The sequence below is a fragment of the Pseudorca crassidens genome, chromosome 1 (genome assembly GCF_039906515.1).
Source record: "Pseudorca crassidens isolate mPseCra1 chromosome 1, mPseCra1.hap1, whole genome shotgun sequence".
Taxonomy (NCBI): domain Eukaryota; kingdom Metazoa; phylum Chordata; class Mammalia; order Artiodactyla; family Delphinidae; genus Pseudorca; species Pseudorca crassidens.
The window spans coordinates 33,211,077-33,233,052 of record NC_090296.1 but is presented as its reverse complement, the minus strand read 5'-3'; the positions used below and the strand labels follow the sequence as shown (position 1 = coordinate 33,233,052).

The 21,976-nt window shown below is 38.0% G+C and overlaps 1 protein-coding gene across 2 annotated transcripts in view; it reads left to right on the top strand.

The window, feature by feature from the left end:
* The window catches only part of SLC39A9 (solute carrier family 39 member 9), a 48,977-nt gene that overhangs the window by 16,952 nt on the left and 10,049 nt on the right, over window positions 1–21,976 (top strand). The window contains exons 2-3 of one of the 2 annotated variants that reach the window (XM_067732246.1): window positions 4,063–4,171; window positions 18,040–18,234. In XM_067732246.1, the coding sequence (XP_067588347.1) occupies window positions 4,063–4,171; window positions 18,040–18,234 (304 nt within the window). The remainder of the gene's footprint in view (window positions 1–4,062; window positions 4,172–18,039; window positions 18,235–21,976) is intronic. The other variant, XM_067732254.1, reaches the window with a different exon arrangement.

Below are 21,976 nucleotides of genomic sequence, written 5' to 3'. Positions count from 1 at the left end.
TGATGTGGGCAGCGTTACACAGATATATGTATTTCCATTACGGATGTAGGTACTGCGGGTATTCTCTTCCAGTATGCAGCTTGCCTAATTCATTTTCTTAATGGATCAGCAAACATTTAAAATTCTGATATTGAATTTTTTCTCTTAAAATGGTTTGTGTTTTTTGTGTCCCTGCTGAGAAATCTTTGCCAACCCCGTGATTGCCAAGATATTCTACATTTTTTTCTAACAGCTTTTGCGTTTTAGGTTTTATATTTAGGTGTATAACCCATCAAGAATTAACTTTTGTGTATGATGTGAGTGTCTTAGGTTGGGTTCCCCAGAAAACAGACTCTGAGAAGATTTGCATGCAGGAAGTTTATTGGGGAGTGCTCTTGGGAGTAACACCTGTAACTGGGTTATAGGTGTAACTTGGGTTACTGGTAACCCAAGTAATTCTTGAGGGCAATTAGCTCTTTCTCTTTTCGGTACATACATCCCTTTCCTCTCTTCTCATCTTCCCTTAATTTGCAAATCTGGGGTATCTTTCATTTCCATTTCCCAGAGTAGAGCATAGTCAAAATGCTGACAGGACAATTTTCTTTCCTAGTAATTTATTCATCAGTTTGCATTGTGGAGTTCTGAAACCGAGACCTTCAGATGAAATGGTATGCGCAGTCCAGTTCAGTTTTACCCTCATTTTTGTCCTTCCTTAGCAGTAAAACTTGACATTCATGATTTTTTTTAAACAAAGGTGACTTTTATGAATTGTTTAGAGAGAATGATGAAAAGACTAATTACCATGCCACCTTCTACACAGAATAGAGCTGTTTTTCCATCTTGTGTTCTCCATGCTCTGACAGTTTGTCTCAAATGAATGCTGTGATTAGCAGTACTTCAGTGAGTTTAGTAACTTGGAAAAGACAAAGACTCTTAGAATAGCTCAGTATTGAGCATTAAAATAGTAACGCCAGTTGTCTGGTGTCATTTTTCCAAAACGCTTTGGCCACTTTCTCCTATTGACTCCTCTATCTTCACAAGACCTGTAGAAATATTATTTTACAGAAGAAAAGTTGAGGGACTTCCCCAGTGGCACAGTGGTTAGGAATCCACCTGTCAATGCAGAGGACACGGGTTCAAGCCCTGGTCCAGGGAGATCCCACATGCCACGGAGTAGCTAAGCCTGTGCGCCACAACTACTAAGCCTGCGCTCTAGAGCCAGTGAGCCACAACTACTGAGCCCACGTGCCACAACTACTGAAGCCTGCACGCCTAGAGCCCGTGATCCCCAACAGGAGAAGCCACCGCAATGAGAAGCCCACGCACCGCAACAAAGAGTAGTTCCTGCTCACTGCAACTAGAGAAAGCCTGCGCACAGCAACGAAGACCCAACGCAGCCGAAAAATTAATTGATTAATTAATTAATTAAAAAATAAGAAGAGTTGAGGTGCTAACTTGTTAACTAATTTGAACATGGAGTCAGTTCTGCCTCCCAAGCCAGTGCCCCAACCACTGGATGCATTCAGAACACTCTCAGTTTATAAGTAGTTAATGGCTGTCCTGAATGTATGAAGGGGTGACCTGGCCTAGGTGCTAAGGGGATTTCCCTCTTGCTATAGGGCAAGTATTAGCTGGTGCTGACACTGCAAATGTAGTTCCGCCATTTTCAATAGATACACAATAGGTATAGATCCCTTCTTTGTTCCCAAACAAGGAGTGGGTAATGTTTCAACCAGCCTTTCAGCTAAAAACCCATTTTCCTATAGAGGCAGTACTTGTACATATATATTCCCACAGCTTCACAGTTGCAAGTTCAGTAGTATATCAGAACTAATACAACCATTGTTATTTTTGCTAACCTCATAAAAGAAACTAAAACAGAAAAGTTAAGTACATGATATACTATTAAATTGTTAAAACTTTGTCCTAAGCAACATAAATGCCCTCTTGTGGGTTTTTTTATTTTTATTTTATTTTTGGCTGCGTTGGGTCTTCGTTGCTGTGCACGGGCTTTCTCTAGTTGTGGCGAGCAGGGAGTATTCTTCCTTGTGGTGTGCGGACTTCTCATTGCGTGTCTTCTCTTGTTGCGGAGCCCAGGCTCTAGGTGCACGGGCCTCAGTAGTTGTGGCTCACGGGCTTAGTTGCTCCATGGCATGTGGGATCTTCCCGGACCAGGGCTAAAACCTGTGTCCCCTGCATTGGCAGGCGGATTCCTAACCACTGCGCCACCAGGGAAGTCCACCTTCCTGTAGTTTTAAAGATCATTTTTCATACCGCTAAGACTTCAGGAAGCCATATAAGGTACATCACTGCTTCAAGAAATTTTGAAACTTAATCTTTTATATCTTGTATGTCAGGATACTGTCTCTTAAAGAAACCTGAGTGAAAAGAAAATACTGGGATTAAGTGGATTAAAACCATAGATCATTTATGGCATTGATTGTGATGATGGTTTCACAGATGTATACTTATTTCCAAACACATAAAGTTGTATGCAGTAAATATCTATAGCTCTAGTATGTCAATCTTAGTCAAGTGTTTTTTAAAAAGCTATAGGACATGTAAGCATTAAACTGAATATGGGGACTTCACTGGTGGTGCAGTGGTTAACAATCCGCCTGCCAATGCAGGGGACACGGGTTCGATCCCTCGTCTGGGAAGATCCCACATGCCGCGGAGCAGCTAAGCCCATGCACCACAACTACTGAGCCTGTGCTCTAGAGCCCGCGAGCCACAACTACTGAGCCTGTGTGCCACAACTACTGAAGCCCGTGCGCCTAGAGCCCATGCTCTGCAACAAGAGAAGCCACTGCAGTGAGAAGCGTGCGCACCGCAACGAAGAGTAGCCCTCACTCGGTGCAAATAGAGAAAGCCCGTGTGCAGCAACGAAGACCCAACGCAGCCAAAAATAAATAAATTTAAACTGAATACGTTTTTTCATTGTATGAGTAATAGATGTTCATTGCAGATAAATTAAAAATGTGTTGTAGGGACTTTCCTGGTGGCACAGTGGTTAAGAATCTGCCTGCCAATGCAGGGGACATGGGTTCGATCCCTGGTCCGGGAAGATCCCACATGCCACGGAGCAACTAAGCCCATGTGCCACAACTACTGAGCCTGCGCTCTAGAGCCCGCGAGCCACAACTACTGAGCCCGCGTGCTGCAACTACTGAAGCCCACACACCTAGAGCCCATGCTCTGCAACAAGAGAAGCCACCGCAATGAGAAGCCCGCACACTGCAACAAAGAGTAGCCCCCACTTGCTGCAACTAGAGAAAGCCTGCATGCAGCAACCAAGACCCAACACAGCAAAAAAATAATAATAATAATAAATAAATTTAAAAATAAAATTTAAAAAATGTGTTGTAAATTATATATCACACATTATGTTTATAATCTATAAAGTAAAAAATTTGTTAATGTGTAATTTATACTTGTTCTACTTGTATGTGTACCTTTTCAAAAGAATTACGAGATTATCAATGCATATTGTTGGCCACCAGCTTTTTCCTCATAACAGTACATCATGACTTTCTATATCCATGAATAGACCTGTATCATAACTTTTAATTACTGAGTCTTGGGCTACTGTGATGAAGTATTAAAGTTTATTAGCTAGTCTCCTTTCGTGGACATTTAGGTTATTTTCAGGTTTGCATTCTTAATATGTGCAGTGGTCATCTTTGCATAGTTCTTTCTTTCTTAGGATAAATTTCTAGAAGTGAAATCGCTGGATCAAAGAATTCACATTTTTGAGGCTTTAAATCTAAATTGCCAAATTGGGGTCCAGGTAGGTTGCAGCAATTCACATTTCTTCCAGTGTTAGACAAGTATGCTCATTTCTCCCTATTGTGGGTAGTAGACAAGTTTTCCCACATCATTGCCAATCTGGTAAACTTAAAAATGGCATCTCCTTGTTTTAATTGGCATTATTATTCATGAAGCTGACGCTTTTTCATGTTCAGTGGCCATTGTAGATTTTGGCCTCACAGATAAGCAGCTCACAGTCTTCATTGCAGGTACTTCAGAAACTTTACCCCGTTCATTCATCAGTCTTTTCAACAGCTTATGTTTTCTTTCCAGGAGCGACTAAAGCTGGTGACTGTTTTGGGTGCTGGCCTTCTCTGTGGAACTGCCCTTGCTGTCATCGTGCCTGAAGGAGTACATGCACTTTATGAAGATTTTCTTGAGGGTGAGAAAGAGAGACAGGCCTTTGAGATACGTTATTGATGTGGAGGGCTGAAAGGAGAAGCTTAGTGGTATTTTTTTCTGAACACAGTTCAGGTTCGCCATAGAATATATGCCAAAACATCTTTTGACGTCTTTGACAATAAACACATCAATAGCAGTTTGTGATTGAATGCCTCAATCCATGAATACCACTTAAGATTTATTTGCAATAATGCATGAATTCTGGGCTTTATAAGTATGACAGTCATTTTTTAATGTCCGTGCAAAAACTTCCAAGATCCTACATGATAATGATTGTATTTTTAGTGTTTTTTTTTTTTTTTTTTTTTTGCGGTACGCGGGCCTCTCACTGTTGTGGCTTCTCCCGTTGTGGAGCACAGGCTCCAGACGTGCAGGCTCAGTGGCCATGGTTCACGGGCCCAAGCCGCTCCGCGGTATGTGGGATCTTCCCGGACCAGGGCATGACCCCGTGTCCCCTGCATCGGCAGGCGGACTCTCAACCACTGCGCCACCAGGGAAGCCCCTTTTAGTGTTTTTTAATTGAAAAAAATATATAGATAAACACATTTGGATTAAAGGACCCTTTATAGTAAGCTTTGTAGTGAGGACCTCTGTAGTAAAGGATAACTAAAAAATTAAAGAGACCTTTCCTGACAAGCAGAGAACAGTATAGCTGTATAAGAGAAAATGCTGAGCAGTGTCAGCTTGGTTCACTCATCTGTTAAATGATTTGGTCCTTCACACCAGCTAGAAGGCATACTTGATTCAAATTTGTGATTCAGCAAAATCAGATTCCTACTTGTCATGAAACTTCACAGATACCTGTGAAGGACTGAAACCACAAATGTTAAATTGGTGAACTGAATCTTCAAATGCCAAGAGTCTGTTGGACTTTAAGAATAGTATAAAGAGGTAAACACCTTCCAAATTTCTTACTAGTTATAGTATAATAAGTAGTCTTTCAGGTCTCAGTAGAGGAGAAGAACTGTGTCTTTTATCCAGATTGATGATGCTCTTATGCCTAGGGTATGAATATGGGCATAATGGTAAAGTGTGAGGATTGTGGAGATTTTATTGCAAAATAGGACAGAAGCTGAGAATTGGTCAGCCTTAGGGGAAAAAAATAATAAATCAGGAGCCTCAGAGCAGTGGTTTTCACCCTTTTCTGATCATATATTCTATTGGGAAAAAAGATACACACGTGCTATTGTACTGATTTACTCTATACATTATAAAACACACTCCTTAAATAGAAAATTTTGGAATATGAGGTTTAAAGTCCTTTCATATTCTAGTGGATCATCTTGAATTTTTCTGCATGTGATCATTACTATCCTGATATCCTAGGAAACATTCAGACTATGATTAAATAGACAATTAAAATTTGTTTTGCTCGTCTTTGTGCTAAGAATTGTGGGTGGCAGTTATTTCCTAAACTTGCCTGATAATAAAAGTTCCTTGAGGGAGGGGTGCATTTTAAAAATGTAGTTTCCTGGCCCCCAACCTAGACTACTGAATCAGAATTTCCAGGGAAGGGACCTGGGAATGTCTAATTTTAACAAGTTGTCAAATGATTCTTTTTTTTTTTTTTTTTTTTTTTGCGGTACGCGGGCCTCTCACTGTTGTGGCCTCTCCCGTTGCGGAGCACAGGCTCCGGACGCGCAGGCTCAGCCGCTATGGCTTACGGGCCCAGCCACTCCACGGCACGTGGGATCCTCCCGGACCGGGGCAGGAACCCATGTCCCCTGCATCGGCAGGCGGACTCTCAACCACTGCGCCACCAGGGAAGCCCCAAATGATTCTTAATAGACAAGTTTGGGAAACACTGGGGTAGAGGAAAGAACTGCTTCAGGTTTAGTTTTTGTTTGTTTTTCAATAACAGTTTATGACATAATTTACATACCATATTTCAGGTATAGTTTTAAAGTTAAATGTAGCTACTATGTGTTGGGTTGCTTTCCTTTATTTTAATAGTTTTCCTGGTTTTGTTCTAAAATAATTTTGTGGATTCATTTGAAAATGTATGTGCTGTATAAACCTGTTTTTTCAAAAATAAGCGTTCTGGTCTCTTTAACCTTTTCACCATAGATTATTCTCCTGCCCTAAGCCATCATTAAAAAATCTTTTAAGGGACTTCCCTGGCGGTCCAGTGGTTAAGACTCCGTGCTTTCACTGCAGGGCGTGTGGGTTCTATCCCTGGTCGGGGAACTAAGATCCCACAAGCCACCGAGCCTTGCCAAAAACAAGAAAAAAAAACTTTAAAAATTATTTTCCCTGGTGGCGCAGTGGTTGAGAGTCCTCCTGCTGATGCAGGGGACATGGGTTTGTGCCCCGGTCTGGGAAGATCCCACATGCCGCGGAGCGGCTGGGCCCATGAGCCGTGGCCGCTGAGCCTGCACGTCCGGAGCCTGTGCTCCGCAACGGGAAGGGCCACAACAGTGAGAGGCCTGCGTACCAAAAAAAAAAAAATGTATTTTCATTTATATATTTTACATTCACTCTTTTTGGCATGAATGACTGCATTTTGCCAAATGCATAAAGTCAAAACGCAGAACAGTCCCATCACCTTCATCCCCTTTTGTAGTCAAACCTTTCCCCCAACCTTGGGCAACCTCTGATCTCTTCTCTCTCTCTATAGTTTTGCCTTTTCTGAATGTCATATACATGTAATCTTGTAGCCTTTGGGTCTGACTTCTTTCAGTTAGCATAATGAGGTTGAGAGTCATCATGTTGTTCTGTGCATCAGTGGTTTGTACCTTTTTATTTCTGAGTAGTATGCCATTGTTTGGATGAACCATTGTTTGGATGAACCATAGTTTGTTTATTCCTTCACCAGTTGAAAGACATGGGTTTTTTCCAGTGTTGGTGATTATCAGTAAAGTCACTATAAGCATTTGTGTACAGGTCTTTGTGCGAACATGAATTTTTATTTCTTTTGACAGGTGGAATTGCTGGGTTATATGGTAAGTGTGTGTTTACCTTCATAAGAAATTGCCAAACTTGTTTCCAAAGTGCCTGTACCATTTTGTGTTCCCCTCAGTAACGTGTGAGAGTTCCAGTTGATTCCCTTCCCAACACTTGATGTTGTCTATTTTGTTTTAGTTTTTTATTTTAGTCACTCTAATAGGTGGGTAGTGGTATCTCAATGTGGTTTTGATTTGCAATTTCCTAATAGCAAATGACGTTGAACATCTTTTCATTAGTCACTCTATTAGGTGGATAGTGGTATCTCAATGTGGTTTTTAATTTGCAGTTTCCTAATGGCAAATGACGTTGAACATCTTTTCATGTGCTTGATTGCCATTGCTGTATCTTCTTTGATGGTATCCAATCATTTGTCCATATTTTAAATTGAGTTTTCTTATTATTGAATTTGGAGAGTTCTTCATGTATTCTGGATACAAGTCCTTTACTGAGATATGTGATTTGCGAATATTTTCTCCTAGTCTGTGGCTTCATTCTCTTAACAGTATCTTTCACAGAGTAGTTTTTAATTTTGATGAAGTGAATTTATCAGTTCTTTCTTTCATGAATTGTGCTTTTGGTGTCATATTTTAAAACCTTTTGCTAAACCCAAGTTCACAAAGATTTTCTCTTTTGTTTTCCTCTAGAAGTTTTATAATTTTAGGTTTTATACTTAGGTCTATGATCCATCTTGAGTTAATTTTGAACACAATGTAAAGGTTCATTTTTTTAAAAATAAATTTATTTATATTTTTTATTTTTGGCTGCATTGGGTCTTTGTTGCTGCACGCGGGCTTTCTCTAGTTGCGTGAGCGGGGGCTACTCTGTTGCGGTGCACGGGCTTCTCATTGCGGTGGCTTCTCTTATTGAGGAGCATGGGCTCTAGGTGCACTGGCTTCAGCAGTTGTGGCTCATGAACTCTAGAGCGCACAGGCTCAGTAGTTGTGGCACACAGGCTTAGTTGCTCTGCAGCATGTGGGATCTTCCTGGGCCAGGGCTCGAACCCGTGTCCCCTGCATTGGCAGGCAGATTCTTAACTACTGCACCACCAGGGAAGTCCTTCATTTTTTGCATATGGATGGATGTCCAATAGTTCCAACACCGTTTGTTGAAAAGACTATCTCTATTGAATTGTCTTTGCACCTTTGTCAAAAATCAATTGACCATGTTTGTGTTGGTCTATTTCTGGATTCTCTGTTCTGTTCCATTGATCTATTTGTCTGTCCTTTGCCAATACTACATTTGTCTTCTTGATGACTATATCTTTATAGCAGATTTTGAAATTAGATTGTGAAGTCCTTCTAACTTTGTTCTTATTTTTCAAAATTGTTTTGGTTAAACTAGTTCCTTTGCCTTTCTATAAAAATTTAGAGTCAGCTTGTCAGTATCTACAAAAAAAATCATGCTGGGATCCTGATTGATATCGAATTGAATCTATAGATTAATTTGGGGAGAGTTGACATTTTGAGAATATTGTGCCTTCCAATCCATGAACACAATATATTTCTCCATTTATTTAGGTCTTCTTTGATTTCTTTCATCAGTATTGTAGTTTTTAGCATACAGATCTGCAAATATTTTGTTAGATTTATACCTAAATATTTCATATTGTTGTGCAATTGTAAATGTTACTTTAAAAATGTCAGTTTCCGATATTCTAGTATTTAGAAATTTGATAAGCTCCATGTAGCTTGAGCTGCTGTCAGGGCAAAGTGGCAGGAGAAAAGAGAGAACAGAATAACCTGTTTTCCCCCCATACTCTTCAGACCACTGGGGCCCTTTTTCCTAGATACTGTGGCCAGAAAGATGGTGTATTTCTTGGGTTTTTAACTGCTGTTGGTACTGCCATGAAGTTCTGCAGCTGGGGCTGCCTTCAAGGCAGGGCTGGGAAAGAAAAGAGAGGGAGAGTAAAAGGAAAAAAAAGGGGAGGGCTTCCCTCCACACCAACACCTCTCAGCAGTCCCTCTTCCTGGTCCTCTGCTAGAAGGACAGGGTTTCTTTTGAAGTTTTTGCTGCCCTCTCTCCTCTTGCTATTGTTTGCTCTTAATAGTCTTCAGGTAGTTGTATTTTGTGTGTTTTGTCCAGAGTTTTTGTCATAATCAATGTGTGATTGAGACTATAGTGGGTTTACTCCACCTTGGCCAGCACCAGAAGTCCCCATCATTCTTTTTATTTTTTTTTTAATTTATTTTATTTATTTATTTTTGTCTGCATTGGGTCTTCTTTGCCGCGTGCGGGCTTTCTCCAGTTGTGGTGAGCGAGGGCTACTCTTGGTTACGGCGCACAGGCCTCCCATTGCGGTGGCCTCTCTCCTTGCGGAGCACGGGCTCTAGGCGTGCGGGCTTCAGTAGTTGTGGCACATGGGCTCAGTCGCTCCACGGCATGTGGGATCTTCCCGCAGCAGGGCTCGAACCCATGTCCCCTGCATTGGCAGGCGGACTCCTAACCACTGCGCCACCAGGGAAGCCCTCCCATCATTCTTTTTAAAAAGTAAAATGTTAATATTCCACTTTATTAAATTTTGAGGTAGCTCGACCATGATGTTAGTTTTAAACTAAGCTATCTCCAAATTTTCCTCATCTCTCTCTATACTGATAAGTCACATCACTTTAGTTTCTGCTACTTTATCTTTTTCTCCCTCCACCCTTTTCCACTCTTTCTTTATTGTACATCAAACCAACTTTTCTCCAAACTTTGAAAAAGGAGTTTATTTACATGTAACTACAGGCTATGGTTTAGTTCTTCTGTGAACCTTATAATTATGATAATTAACGTATTTTTTCAGAGCTCAGTGTACCATGTTAACTAAGTGCTCTGACACTTTAATAAGCATTATTAAATACGAATTAATGTAAAAAGGAACCTCTCACATACTCTTCTGTGTTTATAGCTCTAAACTCACTGGCCTTAGATGATTATTAGCGTTCATGTGAGAAAACCATCTTTCTATAGAAACAGAAGGTTTTTTTTTTTTTTTTGCGGTACGCAGGCCTCTCACTGTTGTGGCCTCCCCTGTTGCGGAGCACAGGCTCAGCGGCCATGGCTCACGGGCCCAAGCCCGTGGGATCTTCCCAGACTGGGGCACGAACCCGTGTCCCCTGCATCGGCAGGCGGACTCTCAACCACTGCACCACCAGGGAAGCCCTAGAAACAGAAGTTTTGAGAACATAGTTTATTGAGTACTGCAGTCCTTGTTTACTGTGGAGCTAATGTTTGAAACCACCATAATTCTTTGGAACATGAGAATTGATATGTTTAGGAAGGCAGACTCTTGGTCAAAGACCTAAATATAAATGTGATGTGCTCATAACTGGATGATCATTGAAACTGTTGTGGTCAGAAATAGTTCAGTATAGATTATCCCACTTATTTCTCCAAGAATGCCGTGTGTCAGGTTCTTTAGAGAGATACAGTTATCATTTTATGGCTTTCTCTGTCATTTTGCTCTGCATTTAAAGTAGAGGGTTAAATCTGCTATTATATTTAATTAACTTTTATCCTATCATTCATTAATAAAAATGGAGCTCTTTAAGGCTCTTGTTATACTTTACTTTCAGGATTCTGAAACATGGATGATCCTGGACTAATACAACCTATCTCATCTACCTCTTATTCTGTCTGCTAAAATGTCTCGTCTCTGCTTTTTCCCTGCCCCTTCCTCTCCCTTCACCCCCAGCATTGTTTTATTGTTCAGTATTGTATCTGACCAGATAATCAGGCCAACTATTTCATATAAGATGTTTAAAAATAAATCTCCCAAATTAATTCCATCTAATGTGCAACTGTGTTCCTAAACATTCAGTGAGCACTTAACCACATACCAGGTATTGTGTGAATATATTGCCTGATCATCACAGCAACCCTCTGAGGTGGATACTATTTTGTAGATGAGGCTTTTGAGCCACAAAGAGGTTAAATAATTTGCCCAAGGAACTCAGCCAGTAAGCGTCAGGACCAGGATTTGAAACACAGCCTGTCTTACTTGGAAGACTACACTTTTTTTTTTTTCTTAACATCTTTATTGGAGTATAATTGCTTTACAATGATGTGTTAGTTTCTGTGAAGCCTACACTTTTAATGACACTCTGCTACATGGTGGACTTTGTAAGGAATTTCACATTACCAAAACACTATTTATCTGCTAAAGAAATCTGTTTCCTACCTTGTAATGAGATTCTTGTCTTTCAGAAACACGGTAGTATTTTGATAAAAGATTCACTAACATCCCTTTAAAATGTCAGCTTTATACATTTGACTATGGTCAGTTTTCTGTTTTACATCAGAAACAGAATGCATCATTATTAAGAGCTACACCACCCTATTACTGAAAACACGTCAAGTGTAAAGAACTGTCTGTCTTTGCCAGAAAAAGATAAGTATATAGTAAAAATCTGTGAAGGTTATAAGGTGTGAGTAGAAGTTAAGAAATTTAAAACAACCAGTGAAGGCCAAAAATACAAAACTGAAAACTGGGGATCACCTCAAAAAAAACAACAAAAAAAACAAATTACCTGAAGGTTTGAATCTTAGAATGCTTTGTTCTTTGTACATGTTAATCTGAAGAAGAAGTTCCAACAAATCTGTTCAAAGGGTAAATTGATTCTATTATATTAAATTTAACGTATGTGTCTGTGTCATAGAAAGGCTACATACTATACTGATGGAACTTACTGGAAGGACTCCTATATGAATATCTAGGGAAAGAATTAAGCCCATAATGATTTGCTGAACACTCTGTTAGTGGCACGAGAAATATATGTCTGATGAGCAATATCCAATGATAATACTGGGTTTATATACTCTGCAGTGGGGAATGTGATGTGGAACATGTCTCAGCATGTGAATTACCAACCAGTGCCCTGAGTAAAACAGACACAACGATAACAACCTGAAAGTTCTTTTGAGAATGAGTAACACATGTCCACAACGTAATGTATTTTAATTAAATAGCTTGGTTTTTAAAAAAATTTTATTTTATTGAAGTATAGTTGATTTACAATGTGATGTTAATTTCTGCTGTGCGGCAGAGTGATTCAGTTATACATATATATACATTCTTTTTCATATTCTTTTCCATTATAGTTTATTATAGGATATTGAATATAGTTCCCTGTGCTATACAGGAGGACCTTGTTGTTTATCCATTCTATTTATAGTAGTTTGCATCTGCTAATCCCAAACTCCCAATCCATCCCTTGCCCACCCCCCTCCACCTTGGCAACCACAAATCTGTTCTCTATGTCTGTGAGTCTGTTTCTGTTTCGTAGATAAGTTCATTTGTGTCATATTGTAGATTCCACATGTAAGTGATATCATATGGTATTTGTCTTTCTCTTTCTGGCTCACTTCACTTAGTATGATACTCTCTAGGTCATCCATGTTGCTACAAATGGCATTATTTCATTCTTTTTATGGCTGAGTAGTATTCCATTGTATATATACACTACATCTTCTTTATCCATTCATCTGTTGATGGACATGTAGGTTGTTTCCATGTCTTGGCTACTGTAAATAGTAAATAGCTGGGTTTTGAGATCTCAGTTTTTGCTAGGTTGAGTTTCATGTCCTAGAGTAGAAGGAAGGATGGATGTGTTAATACTGAATATCTGGATACCATTACTAATCTGTTTATGTACTAATAAGATCATGGGATTATCACTCACTTTGAAAAGTTTTTTTTGTTTTGTTTTGGCTAATGCTTGCAAATAAAACCAATAATGCCTACCATTCATTGTATATAATCCAGTAAATATTTCATGTTTTTATATAAAGTTAAATTCCACTTAAGTATAAGTATTCAGGTCTTTTATGGAAAGCTTCAATCAACAGCACACTTATTTCAAGCCATATATATATGTATGTGAACACGTATATATATATATATAAAATAATGTTGCTGACATTTTGCTTATTTGCCACAATTTTACATAAAATTAGGTGTTAACGCCTTCAAAATGGGAACATCAGGAAATTATGTACTTGTATCAGTGAATGCTCAAAAAATGTTGGAACTCTTTCTTTAATTTACCTCCAGAGTATGCAGCACACTTAGATGAGAATCATCAGTGGCAGCAGAATTTTCCTTGAAAGTAGTTTAGGTTTAGAGAAATGTACAGCTTATTCAATGCCAATCTGTTTGATAAGATAGGTGACCTGTTTATTCAATATTATTTTAGATCAAAAGCTGGTGATACTAGAAAATATGACAGTTTTATTGTGATTCATAAACGTGACTCTGAATGCTGTACCAAGAGTTCCAAAATTATTTAGATAAAGAAAGCATTGTTAGGATAAGATATAGAAGGATCTTATACTCATTTAAATTTAAAAATTCTGATATAGTTATACCTTATGAAGGGAAATAATTTCGGCCACCCTTTGAAAGTTGTAATTAGGCTTGACATTTAGTTTCAGAACTATGGACACCTGAAAATTAATTATCTTTAAAAATTATTATGCAACTGTTCACAAATAATAGTATGACTAACACCCTTTAATAAGGTGTTAACCCACCTTTGTACCTAAGCTCGCTTTAGCATGACCTTTCACCTAATTTAGCATGTACATCTGTTACCTATTAAGTCTGGATTTATAAAGAAGCATGTGCATAATTACCTTAAAACATACAACTAAAAGATTGTATTTTATTTCCATTTAAAAAAATCTTTTTGCTTAGGAAGTAATTAATTGCATAACTTTTGAGATGAAATGCCACATAAAAAAAATATAGAAGTGAAGGCCATTTTTTTGCCTTCAACATCAATTTGTTGAGTATCTACTCAATTTATGGCCTTATATTGATTGTTATCCGTTCATAGATACACAATATAGCCCTGCCTTCGAGAATTCACAGCTGATGGAAAATGAATAAATTAACAGTCAGTGACAGCAGGGGTTGGCAAACTTTTTCTGTAAAGGGCCAGATAGTAAATATTTTAGGCTTTGTGGGCCATATGGTTTCTGTTGCAGTTACTCAACTCTGCTGTCATAGCATGAAAGCAACCACAGACAGTCCATGAACAAATGAGCATGGCTGTGTTCCAGTGCAAATTTTATTTACAGAGCTAGGCATGAGCCTCTGTCCTGCAGTTTGCTGCTGTCTGAATTATGTTATAGTCATATAAAATCTATGGTAGACACGTACTACTACTCTGTGTGTACATGACTAGAGGAGGACACAGAAAATCTCAAGGAGGAAGGGACTTATGAGCTGAGTTTTGAAAGACAAGGTGTTATCCAGGAGAAGCAGCATGGAAGGCCCATGGATTCATTAACTCCTGCAGAGTCTAAGCAGAGGCAGAGACAGGAGCCCGTTTTGTTAAATATTTAGTGGGTACCTTATGAAAAGATAATCATTCAAATCCTTTCCAATAGCATCTTTCTAAATAGTGTTGAAAATTGTAGTTAGCAAAATTCTATGACTGACTTCACATGTGTAGTTTCTTTACATCTATAAATATGAAGAATTGGTTTTGTATGTTAAAACAGAAGCATACCAAAAATTGCCTTGTCTTTAGAGAAAGTCAATTGTTTTACTTCGTTTATTTATTTTACATTCTTGAGGCCATGCTAAGCTATTCTCCCAGCACACAAAGACCTACTTGAAAAGTAGTGAGTTCTGCCATCTCAGTATTGGTCATCAGGGTACTGCATTTTGAGTTTATTAACTTTTTATTGAAATATTGCATACAAAAAAGTATACGTCATACATACAAGAAAGTACACATATTGGCAGTATATAGCTCAATGATTTTTCACAAACTGAACACCCTCCTTTTACCATGAGGCTACATTTTAATTGTCCAACACTACTGATCAAAATTCTTAGATTGCTTCTCTCATAAACTTAATTATTTTTCATCTCTGAGCTTTCAGTAAGTTCTCTAGCTTAAAATCCTTACTGCTAACAATAATTTTGCTTGCATGAAGGACAGGGTAGGCACATTCTGTCTGCCCACCTTTTCCTCCTAGACCTGTCTAGCGTTCAGTTCTCTTTAATTGATCACTGCAGCGTAGGCTTCTGATTTCCAGGAAATACCTTTTATTCCAAAACCATCCATTTCTTCCTCTGAAAGTCTCTCTTTACCTCCAGCAGTGCTTCCAAACTGAAGGTAGCAACTCTGGATCTTGAAATAAATTTAATAAGTTGGACTTGTGACTGGCATTTAAGAAGAGCACAAAGGAGGGACAAGACAGATGAAGAAATAGAATAGTGTGTTGTAACCATTGTAAGGATAAGTATTATTTTTTGCAAATTTTTATTTAGTTTTTCATCTATGTGTATGTTTACTAGATCATGATGTAAAATTTATTTTTTACTAGGGATCATGTCCTTAAAAGTTTAAAAAACATTGTCATAAGTCTCATGTCAGCAATTTCAAAAACTGCTTAACATTAGCACCATTAACATTAACTGCTGATACTCGTAGAACTTGTTTAAATTAATAAAATGGAAATTGGGGGGCTGGAGGAAGTTTTTTTCTGCCTGTCTCTTGGAGGAGCACTCCGTCTCATTTTAAGATGCCAGTGTAACTCAAACAGAGATGTTACAAGAAAAAATATTGCAGACAGATATCCCTCATGAATGTAGTTGGCACAGTGCTTTACCAAATATTAGCAAATTGAATACAGCAATATATAGACAGGATAATACATTTTGACCAATTGGAGTCTATCCTAGGAATGCAAATCAGGGGTTGGATTAATATCCAAAAACCATTTTAATTTATTATCTTAATCGAATAAAGTAGAAAAACCATTTGATCATCCTTAACAGGTACAGAAAAGCATAAACATTTGACAGAATTAAACTCCTAATTCTCAGCAAACTAGGAAAGAACTTCCTTACTGAGAAAGGGTATATTTGAAAAACCTACAGGTAAGATGCCTAACACTGGGAACAAAACATGGCTGTCTCCTCTCAACCACTTGTACTTAACATTGTACTTGGGGTCTTGGCCAGACGCAAGTCTGAAGTAAGGCCAGAAAAAGAAAGAAAAGGCGTAAAGATTGGCAAGAAGTAAAACTATCTGTTTGCAGATGACATGATCACCTATGTAAAAATGGTTAAAAATTTAAAGCCTCACAATATCAAATGTTGACAATGGAATGGAGCAACTAGTACTCTCAAACATTGCTGTTGGGTTTGTAAAATGGTACAGCCACTTCAGAGAACAGTTTGACAGTTCTTTTTTATAACGTTAAACATACATACACCTGTCAGTTCTGATCCTAGGTATTTACCCAAGGGAAAAGAAAATGTGTATCTACAGAAAGACTTGCACCTGAATGCTCATAGCAGCTTTATTTATAATGGACCAAAATTGGAAATTACCTAAATGGCTATCAACAGCTGAACGGATAAACAAGTTGTGATATGTCCATACAATGGAACACTACTCAACAAAAAAGAGGACCAAACTACATGCAAAGCTTAGATAAATCTCAAAATGTTATGCTGAACAAAAGAATCCTTATGCAAAAGAGGATATATTGCATAATTCCATTTATATGAAATCCTAGACCAGGGAAAACTCTGGGGACAAAAAGCTCTTCAGTGCCTGCTTGGGACCAAGAGTGACATATTGACTCCAGGGACGCACAAGACAACTTTTCTGATATTTTAAAGTACTGTTCCATATCTTGACCTTGGTGGTAGTTACTAGAGTTTTTACATTTGTGAGTTATACCTCAATAAAGTTGATTTAAAAAAAAAGAGAGAGATTTAGACATTTTAAAACAAGTAAATGCAATCACTATTAGGGAAAAAAAATCTTAAGATTAAAAAATTACTTTGGGAAGGTGAAAAAGTTTTAGAGATGGATGATGGTTGTAGAATGATGTGAGTGTACTTAAAGCCACAGAATTGTATGCTTAAAAATGGTTAAAATGGTAAGTAAATTTTATGTAATGTGTATTTTACCACATTTTTTAAAAGTTAAAAAAAAGGTGTGTAAATAAACAAAAAATCTTTCAAGAATTAGAAAAATACATGAGTTTTTATTATCTTAAGATGGTATGTGCTTTGTGCTTCTCAAAAATGACTTTTAAAGAATTAAGGCAGGCTCTAAAACATTGCAACAGACTTATGTAATTTCTTTGGTCAAAGATTAAAATGCTTAATCTAATTACAAGCAAGAAATGTGTTTAGTATGTTAGCCTGTATTTATGAAACACAGCAAAGATCAGGATTCTGGCCTTGAAGTGTTTATGTTTTGAGTGTCAAATACGTGAGTATAATAAACTAGCAGTATTACTTAGCCAGGTGTCATTTACTGTAATTCAGAGTATCCTGACAATCATATTTCTAGAACAGTCATCTTTCTAGAACAGTCATCTTTCTAGAAGGAAATGTCTCTTTTAAACTGCTCTGCCCTTTTGGTTTCTAATTAGTGATTGTCCCCTGAGATTTTTAAAGCTAAAAGTGTTTTATACTCAGTTTGCCCTTTATTTGCAATTTTTATATCAACCTAAGTGTAAAACTAGATAAATTTGATTGTAATTATTTTCACTGTTACTGTTCTTCATTTGCCTATTTTCATCAAAATAAACCTTACTGTAGTTTCTGGTGAGATTGGTGTGAATTTCTCTAGCCCGAAAGGAAGATTTGGGGATGCTATCCCTTGGGAATATGACTGCTTTCTTGGTGATTTGCTTCCACTTCCTAGGTTTTGGGAATAATAGGCAGTTAAAAGCTCTGCATGCCAAAAGCAGAGGACCCTTGGGAGTTTTTTTATCATGAACTTTAAGTTAAGGGAGTTTATGATTGGCTAGATTATAACACAGGAAGTGAATGTCTTTGCAGTAAAATCTGTAGAGCTTGAAATACAAAAGAATGGAAGCTTCTACATGAAGATGTTTTGAGGGGGAAAACACATTTTCTCTTTATGGTTCATTCTGCTCTAGGGAAACACCACCAAGCGAGTCAAACACAGAATGTGATTGCGTCAGACAAAGCAGAAATACCGGTTGCCCATGAACATGAGCACAGCCATGACCACACACAGCTCCATGCCTACATCGGTGTTTCCCTCGTACTGGGCTTTGTTTTCATGTTGCTGGTGGACCAGATTGGCAGCTCCCATGTGCATTCTACTGATGGTAAGTAGCTCCAAGGTTTTCTGGGCAGTGCAAAACATTTGCATTTTAGGTGATCACCAATGATTGAATAATTCAGTATGTATCAGTGGCCTTATTTAGTGCTAAAACTTTCTCAGGTTCTGGTGAACACTTCATTCATTTGAGAAAGCTAGTGGGTTGTGACATGTGGCACAAGGGAGTGTTTATTATATTATTACCCTGGTTATTTTAAAGCTCATTTGATGGAGGTCTAGGGCAGAAGTTCTTAACCCTTTTTGTGCCATGGAGCCTTTCAGCAGTCAGCAGTCTAAAGCCTGTGGACTTTAGATCAAATCAAAATTCCACTGAGATGCCATTTCTCACCTGTCAGATAGGCAAAAATTCAAAACCTTGGCAGTATACTCTGTTGGCAAAGCTGTGAAGAAACAGGCACTCTCATCTATTGCTGTGGGTGTGCATAGTGGTACAGCCCCTGTAGTGGAGAATTTACCCTTCAACCCCAAAATCGCACTTCTAGGAATCTGTTCTGATGAATCAGCTCCAATATGAAAATACATATGCACAAGACTAATAGCGCAGCATTGTTTATCATTGTAAAAACCCTTCAATGTCCAGTCATGCAGATTGGTTGAGTGTAGTGTGGTGTGTCCATGTAATGGAGTTCTATGTAGCTGTGAAATAGAATAAGGAATCAGATCTCTGTGAACCAATATGGAGAGATTTCCAGGAAATACTGTTAAGCGGGGAAAAAAAAAGCAAAAATAAGTTATTGTACATCATATATTATGTTTTGTGTAAAAAAGAAGGGGAAACAAGTATACGTGTATATATTTGCCTATCTTTACAAAAAGGAAACATATGAAGGATCAGCTAGAAAACAAAGTTGATTACTTGTAGGAGTGAGGGCATGGGTGGGATAAGGTAGAAGGGTTTTGGGAGGGCATGACACTTCCCCGGGCATGGCTTTTTGATATAGTTTTAACTTTGGGAAATATGTTAATATTTTCCATATTCAAAATATAAAATGAAATCAGCAAAGGATGGGGGAGCTAACTGAAACAGATGAACTATACTTCAAATGAATAACACAGTTACACTGAAGGGGATGCAGAAAAAACTAATTCAAGTAACTTATGAATGTAGTATTTGACTATATACCTTTAGTGGTGAGTAGAGTTGGGGAAGAAGCATAAACAGTACTGAACTCTTTTTAATAGGCTTTGCTTTTTGTAATGGTGTGGGCAAAACAGTTCTGAAACTAGTTTAGATACGTTACAAGATTGAGCAAATGAGTAAATGTGTCGCTGTTGGTGGAACCAGAGCCCTCACTGAGGAAGAAGGGACATGCAAATAGGGAATGAGGGAAAGCAAGAAAGAACCCCTACAGGGATGGGTTGGAATCGGAGCTCTTGGAATCATGATTTCTAAAACGTATATGTGTATGTGTGCATATACATGTGTGTCTATGTATACATGTATGTATGTCTTAGTTCTGTGTGCAGAGAGGGCCAAGAAGTAAAGACACCCCACTAGCAATGAGCATATCAGGGCTCTTCAGAGAAATGGCTGATTCTAGGACAGGACAGGGTAAGGATAAAATGAGCTTGGAACATCTAGTGCTCAAAGAAGATGGAAACATGTCACAGGATATAGGAACCAGCTTGAAGGGGCTTCTCTTGGCCAGATCTCAGACAGTTTGTGCACCAAGATAATTAAGAACAGCAATAAAGCGTAAATCATTGAAAAAATGGGAATCAATGGGCACATCCACATGGGAGAAAGATAAAAGGAGAAGGGAGGGCATTTGGTTCCAGCAGAAGCTAAATGCCAGTTGGTAAATGTGCAAGCAGTTGGAGTTGGACAATCATCTTTGCAACCTTCATAGTAAAAATTGGCTCAGGCCAGAATCATCAATGAATGTTAAATCTAGGGGGTATATTTTGATTTGCTTATTAGTTACAAGGGAAAAAAAAGTAACTAAATGAAGAAATCGGACAATACCTTGATCAGATGATCAAAATTAATGTCACTGGTATTCTGCTTTCAGTGTGGGCAGAATGTTCCTACCAGACCAGCCTCTGTACAGATAACTGTAAACTTTGGACAGAATTTTGGAAACCACTATCTGAAGACATTGGAGAGTGAGTGACCTAAAGGAGGCAAATTCTGGAAGGGAGTCTACACTTGGAACCTATTTTTACTACTTTTAGTTCCTATTTTTACTGCTTTTAGCAGTCAGTGCCTATGGGGTAACTAACTGATAGAAGACAGTCTTTCTGGCCTAAGGAATTGGAGGACAGAGTTCAAGCTACCCAGCCCCTGGAAAGTGAGGGGAGAATCTTAGAAAGGAGAGAGACAGAGAAACTCAGCCCCAAATTCTATGTATAAACTGCCCAAGTCTCTGGCTAAGCCCTGAACCATGCTTTCTTGGGCAGACTCTAGACAGCATGTAAAAGAACTAAACTGAGATTTAGGCAGCTGCCCAGAAGACAGAGTTTGCAGTTTGAGCCAAATCCAGTTATGTAAAGCAAAGCAAAAAATCAACACTCTTTGGAGGAATATAATAGAATCCATAGTATCCACAAGATAACATTTACAATATCCAATATATAATCCAGAATTCACACCACCAGTGAGCAGCAGATGTTCATCCTGTGCCTCTAGATGTGATAGCCTGAGGAGCATCACCTATGTAGTATTCCATCCAAGAATGCATCATCTAAGAACACATCAGACAAATCCAAAAGGAAGGACCACTCTGTTATAAAACAAGAAAGGCGCAGGGAAGGAAATATATTCTTCAGAGATATCAATGTCACAAAGTCAAAGGCAGAGAAAATGTCTCAGATTAAAGGAGACTAAAGAGATAAAACTAGGTGCAACATATGATCTTAGGCTGGATCCTTCCTGGAAAAGGAAAAATGCCCTGAAAGACATTCTTGGGCAATTGACAAATTAGAATATGCAAGAGAGAGTAGAAAAAAATATCAATGTTAAATTTACTGAAGTTGATAACTTTACTGTGATTATATAAGAAAATATCCTTTATCATCAGAAATACACACGGAAGTATCTAAGTATAAAGAGTTACAATGTATGCAATTTACTCTTAAATGGTACAGAAAAAAAGATATACACAAATATGTGTATTTGTGTAGTGTAGATAGAAAACAAGAGAGCATAAGCCCAAATGATAAAGCAAATGGGGCAAAATGTTGGACAATTAGTCATTCTGAGAAAAGGGTATATGATTGCTTTTTGAACTATTCTTGCAACTTTTTTTTTTTTAACTAACCAAGTCTTATTTTAGGAAATTGATTTTGGAGTAAAAGGTTTTACTTATGTGCTTTATTCCAAATAGCAAATGAGAAGCACCCTCTGTTGGATGGACTCTGACTCCAGCTACATTACATAGTTGTCCATAGTGGCCTTTATGACATTTTTCTTGCAATTCTTGTCAGTTTAAATTTAAAATGCATTTATAGGTGCATTAGTGTCCTGTAGCCCCATACAAAGAATTAAATGTAGTATGTGTTTATTTTTCCTCCTGCTTTGTCTCAGAGGTCACTGTTTTTGCTGGTTTTCATGTATCTGGTGACCTCACTTTACCTATTACCCGCAAGATTTTATGTATTATTATCAGTAAAAGTTAATTCGTTTATTAAATTTATTCTGAATCAGAGTCTTTTCCTATAGATTTATAGAAATTGTGTTTTAATTTTAAACCTAATTTTTTTAAAATTAATTAATTAATTTATTTTTG